We start from the raw sequence: 6,642 nt of genomic DNA, 5'->3' as shown, positions 1-6,642 counted from the left end.
AATCCAAAATCAAATTTAAAATACAATATATTTAGGCCATATTTACCATAAAGAAACATAATAAATCAATAGTAATAAGAAAAGTGAGTCTCATTCTGTTTACGTGGAGCTCACTTTCAAATTTGTATTTAAAAAACGCAATCTGATTGAGGAACATATTATGAGAATTAGGAATATGTCACATTTTTTGTGACCATTACTATTAGAGCGAATGATAACGATAACGGTAAATATGACAAATTCATAATTCTAAATAAACATAATTAAAAGTAATCTAATTACGATTGTATTTGTGGACTGTTACAATTTATCTATCAATAAAATTTAATTAGAATTATACCAATTTTAATTATAAGTTAAGAAAAGTGTCCTTAATTTGTTTTTTCAGTTAATTGATCAACTTGACTAATCGTTTCACTTGTTTAATGTTGAATTTTGAGAAATGTTGAGAAGTGGACAATTGACATAAAATATGTATTAGGTTAAAATGATCCAGGCGACATTATTCAAATATATTTTTTAAATAATAATAATAATAATAATAAAAGAAAAGAAAATCTTTTGAAGTACCAATGAACCGTCTTTCATGCTCGAATTTGTCACGTGCTCAAATAGAAGAAGCCAAAGTATAAGAGAATAAAATTTCACTAACGACAAAAAATAACCCATATTAAATATTAAACAAATTAATATATAATATAATAAAAATAATAAATTATTTTCATTGTTTTTTTTTTGCTATTTTCGTCGAAGGTTGATATATTAAAAACAATATCCTTTTTCAACACGTGGGACACTGTTCAACTAGAAAATTTTTAATACAACCTACTGCCTAGACCCTTCATTTTATAAATAATCGTGGGACATGGAGGTGGTCATTTTTAAATGATGCTGACGTTGACTCTATAATAAATTGAAGTATCAATTATACCACCATGCAGAATGATTTGCACTATCGTAATATACGAAATTTTCTTGAGTCAGCTGAATTTCTTCTTCTTACCAATAGAAACGTGGAATCCACCATAAAAGGTTGAAGTGAGGCCAGGAGAGAATCGTGGTGCCACACATGGTGTCATGGGTTGGATTTGAAAACGACGAATAAGGGAAAGTATTACAATTTTCAACTCAATAAGAGCCATTTCTTTGCCTAAACAAAACCGAAAACCACCTTGAAAAATTGGGTACTTGAATGGGTTTTTAGGATAAAATATATCATCTTTCAGCCACCGTTCTGGATTGAACTCAAGGCAGTTCGAACCCCAAATTTGCTCGATTCGACCCATAGCATAGGGATGGTAAGTAACCCGAGTACCATGCCGGACGAAAGTCCCATCAGGTAAAATATCGTCATTTTGGCAAAACTTAGAGTCAAACGGAATGGGAGGATAGAGCCTCATCGACTCGAAGATAGCAGCTTGTAAGTAATGGAGGTTTTGTATTTGGTCGAAGGATTTAGGGTCCAAGTTGGGGCCGATGATTCTGTCAGCCTCAAGTTGGATAGCAGACTCTACGATAGGATGCGTGGAAAGAACCCAAAAGAAGCTAGTAAGTGCAGAGGCAATAGTATCACGACCAGCTAAAAGAAAACTGACAACAATGTCTCGTAAGAAAGTTTCGTCAGATACAGTTCGCATGAATTGAGAGAGGAGGTCCCTATGAGTCGAGAATCCCAATTTTCTTTTTTGTCGAATTACTTCACGAGCCAACATATTTATCAACTTTATTGCTTTCTTCAATTCCCTCTCACTCCCTGCAAGAAAAAAAAGTAGGTTCACTTTTTTCAACCATGAATATGTATGAAAAAAACAAACAATAAAAACATATCATTACCTATGAACTCCAATTTTAAAATCCCAGGGTTGTTTGATATAAAATATATAATGTAATTTCCTCATTTACCTAATATTGATATCCATTGAGTAACGTGTTGATTTCCAATATTTTTAAATAAAAGGAGATTACTAAAATATGAATACTAGGGCAATAGGGTGCATGTTCTAGGTTGAACAAAATTATAAAATTCGGGTTAATTAGTTCATATTAGAAAACCTATCAAACATACATTAACTAACTATTCAGGCAAGTGTAAGATTTGGGTATGATTCAGGTTATATCTACTTTCATGTATCTTCTCCAATCACAAAGAAAAAACTATAAAAATCATTTTTAAAATATAAAAGTTTTTTATATAGTAATTTGTGATTGAACATATGAATGAACCGTCCAATGATGAATACAACACATATTTTTCTTTAGATAATATATGCAAAACAACGTCATTTTATGGTGAGCAATACTTATGTGTATCCCAATATTTGCTTCTTTTTTTTGTGCATCACAGTCTACAAACCTAGCCTATATGATTTTTTTTTTTTAAGAATTCCTAACATTTGCATTTCTAACCATTTAATGTGAACTATTGCATCACCTTTATAAACTTCAAACATTTTGAAAAATTTGACCAATATGAGCATAGTTAAAGTGACATAAACAACCTCTACACATGCGTGTATATATATTTAAAAAATATATATTTTTGAGTTTTAATACGTTTTGCTTTTTTTCTTTTTTGTATGTACCTAAGTTGAGCATTCGCTTGATTTTCCAGATCAACGGCGGGACCGCCATGGCTCTTTCAGCAGAAAGCTTAGAAGCAAGATCGAAAGCGACGGCAAATTCCGACATCGGAAGAGACAGCTCCAAGCACGTTGGATCCAACCCAAACGAAAACTTACAAATACTATCAAAAGCAAATCTTCTAAACACATCCTGCAAATCCAAAACTCCGCCGCCGCCGCCGTCGGCAACCGACGAAAGAAGCGGCAGAAGCCGGGAATGAATCTCGTGAGAAACAATTTCAAAACAGTAGGATCTAATCGACTGTTGACCAAGCTCGAGAATCGCCATTTTCTTCTGAAAACGCCACAAATCCCCATCGACATTGAAAATCCCACGGCCCAAAAAATCGCCAAGAATCGAGGAGAAGATTTTCCCTTTTGGGTAATTTTCAAATTTTGTTTTGAGAATGTATTCCACGTTGTCGGGATTCGCCGTAATCGTGTTCCTTAAAACGTGGATGTGAATGGTCTTCGTCGGAGACTGCCGGAGAAGATGGGAATACCAATCACAGAGGTTACAGAAATCTTTGGACCAAGATGAGTCCAAATAAGCTTGGCAAATTTGACAACTGCAGAGAAATTTTGGCTTCAAGAGGAAGAGGATTATAGAGAGCAACAGAAGGAAAAAGAAAAGGAGAAAAATTGGGTGAAGAAGAAAGGAGATTTCCATGGGAGAAAACAGGGGGAAAACAGAGGATCAAGAAGAAGAAGAAGAAAGAGGGTTTTAATGGGGTTTTTTCCCTAATGCTTTTGGTAGCTAATTGGGAATGCAAGAGAGAAAAAAATGGAGGAACGTGAGAGAGATTTGAAGAAGATGAAGGGAAAAGAAACATGAAAAACTACTTGTTAAAAAGGGAATCATATTTGTCTTAGCTCAAGACTAGGAGCATCTTTCTTTTTCAAGATTAACAGCCATTTTGGTCGAAAATATATTTGCATGGTAGTTGAGCTATGTTAACAATATCTTTTAAACGGATATACACATTTATATTTTTTTCCTCTCATATGTTAATTAGTTTTGATGATGCTTATTATTGAAATTACTAACATTAATGACATTATTTTTTTTTTTTTTTGGAAGAATTGATTATGATTAGAAAAAAAGTCATTTTTGGTGAAAATGATATTTGGAAGTTTAAAATATATTGAATTAATTTTAATTATATTAAAATGAGTAGTCACCAATAAACATGTTTTTAAATTGAATGTTGAATTTAATCTTTTTCTTTTTGTTGTTTATTGGGATGGAAAGATGAGGAAAGGTTGTTGGATGGTGTGCATAGTAGTTTTGGTTAAGAGATCCTATTGGTCACTAGTTGGGCATGGAAGTGAGGGAGAAAAAAACACATGAGAAAGTTGTGGTTTTAAATAAAATAATGTGAAAGAAAAATATTTATATTTTTATATTTTTTAGTTTACAAAAACTTCAAACTAATAATGATAGGACCGTTATTCAAACAAAGAAAAATGTAAACTTATTTACAAGTATAGTAAAATTTCATTATATATCTGTAATAGATTGTACTAGACATTCAGTATTAGGGATAAATATTTATCGCAGTTTATCATTAATAAGTAGTGACATTTTGCTATATTTGAAACTATTTTAACATGAGAATTTGATATATAATTTTTTCTAAATAAGTCAAGAAGAATGGAGAAAGATGAAGGGATAACAATTCACTCAAATGAAAATTGTTGCTATCCATTCCGATATTTTCTCTTAATATTTTGTTACCATACATTAAAAAAGTCTTGTATGCATATGAAAACATGCATTACTCATATTAAGACGAAACCATAACGATAGATTTGTATTAATTCACATATGAAAATTTAGATTTTAATTGATACGATTATAGTTTTGGATTTTAAATAATGTAATCTCCAAAAAAATCCAAAACTTAGAGACTATACATTGATTTTATCTTAAAATGATATTGTCAATTAATTAAATCTATCATTAACAGGAGCAAAACTCAACCAATATAATATATAAACTATTGACCAAGAGGTCATAAATTCGAATCTCCCACACTCTATGTTATACAATAAATAAATAGTTAAAGATATTATGCATCAACCTAATCAACTATTTTCTCTCTTTATGTTACCCTCTCTCATATGTTAATTGAATGAGACTTATCTTGGTAGTATGTATTCAATTTATGAACTTTAAAGATTTTGCATCTTTATTGTTATAGTTAATTTGATGATGATGTGACCTTGTGTATTGGACAATTGTTAATTAATTTTGCATTCAATGTCAAATAAATAAATAGAAATTACGATTAGATAATCTACCAAATCAGAAATATTTTCGACCTTATAAAAAGTTTTAGAGCATGTTTGAGAGTGATCTTGGGACGATCAAATTTATTTTTGGTAGGCGTAAAATTATTTTTCTTCTAACAATCTTCTTCCCACGTCATTCTTTAAAAAAACGAAAGAGATTTTTTTTTTCCACATCTAACCTTGTTTTAAATGAGATTCCCAACTTTTTAAGATGAGGAATTTTTTTTTTTTTTTTTTTTTGTCATCTTTATGTGAAAAAATATAATGATTATTGGAAATTATAACTTCTTACTTTAGAATTATATATTTCTCGCTTAAAAAAAACATCGGATTAAAACTCTAATTAATTTAAAATAATATATTATAGAATGGTCGATCAAAAAGAAAAGCAGAAATTAATTGAAAAATTGGTTCGTTATATTAACATTTTTCTTATTTTATAGCATATTTTTACCAAACACTGAGATTTTTGCAAAATTTAGCTAGTATTTAAATTATAATTTTTCCGTTAGAATATATCTTAGTAGGTATGGCATTTATTACAATTTCTAAAGTTAATGGTTGGACCCGCATGCTATAATTTTTAATTTAAAATGTTTATTTAATTTTAATCTTTTGTCTAGAATTTTTTTTTTTTTTAAAAAAAAAGGTTCTTAAATTTTGTTTTAAAGAAGAAAAGTAGTAAAATGCTCAATTTAAAAATAGGAAACGAGGAATAACAATAAGCATATTTCCGTACGAAATATTTTAAAATACAAATATATAATATATATATCGAAAAGCATATTTCAAATTTCAATACAATTCCAATTCAAGTAGTGCAAAAAAATTACTTACACGTACGGAAAGGCTACGTCGTATGTGCTACTATAATTTCCTCAATATCTTTAAAATAATAGTTCTCAGAACTTTTAATATATATATATATAAGAGTCGTCGATAATAATATTTGTGGTAAGAGATTAGGTGTAGATTAAAATGAAAAAAATAATATAATTAGTCTTGAGATTTGAGGTTAGTGTTTATTTGATCCTTAAAATTTAGAAGTGATATTTTAGGATTTGAAGTTTGACAAATGCTTATATAGTTATCTGTTTTTCAAATTTTAGGAATTAAATTGTCAATTTTAAAATTTCAAGGACTAAATAGGTATTAATCTCAAATTTCATGGAGCAAAAGTATATTTTTGTCCTATATTAAACTACAAATTTTGATTAGAATTTTAAGATTCGAGTCCAATATAGGTAGATTTATCGAAATAGGTCATGATCAAAGGTCTAGAGAGATAGAAGTTTCAAAGACAAAAATAGATGTTCAAGATGGCAGACAAAGGCCAATAGGACCCATTCCGACCAATATCTATCCATGAAATTTGGGTATTTGGGTATGCCCTAATTTATTGTATTTATATAGTCTCACTAGTTTTAGGTTAAGTGAGAGATTGTTGGGTTTTATGCCCTTAAGCTCGTGGTTTTTAAATAAACTATTTATTGACATTTAATAAAATGATTTGTTATTTTATTTTATATTTAATTTTTCATAACTTAATCCAATAAAGCAAAATATAAGGTTATCATATGAAACCTTGAACAGTTTGTAGTTGACATACATGTGAATCACGTTCAAATAATAATCTAAATGGGCTATAGTATATGGATAAAGTTAGATGTCTTATCCTGATAACACTATGGATACAGTTCATTTTGTAATTGTTACAAATGATTTA

General features: G+C 29.6%; 1 protein-coding gene across 1 annotated transcript; it reads right to left on the bottom strand.

Annotated features, from left to right (window-relative positions):
- Nucleotides 1–670: 670 nt before the first annotated feature.
- On the bottom strand, nt 671–3,586 carry LOC120090281 (cytochrome P450 94C1-like). Its single transcript, XM_039047850.2, has 2 exons — nt 2,583–3,586; nt 671–1,753 (listed from the first exon to the last, which is right to left on the bottom strand). The coding sequence occupies exons 1-2, from the start codon at nt 3,289–3,291 to the stop codon at nt 981–983; spliced, it is 1,482 nt and encodes a 493-aa protein (XP_038903778.1). The 5' UTR covers nt 3,292–3,586; the 3' UTR covers nt 671–980.
- Between the last annotated feature and the right edge of the window lie 3,056 nt (nt 3,587–6,642).

Source organism: Benincasa hispida, chromosome 11 (genome assembly GCF_027475165.1).
Source record: "Benincasa hispida cultivar pf3 chromosome 11, pf3_genome.v1.1, whole genome shotgun sequence".
NCBI classification, from domain to species: domain Eukaryota; kingdom Viridiplantae; phylum Streptophyta; class Magnoliopsida; order Cucurbitales; family Cucurbitaceae; genus Benincasa; species Benincasa hispida.
The sequence above is the reverse complement of the archived record's forward strand: the minus strand, read 5'-3'. Positions and strand labels throughout refer to the sequence as shown.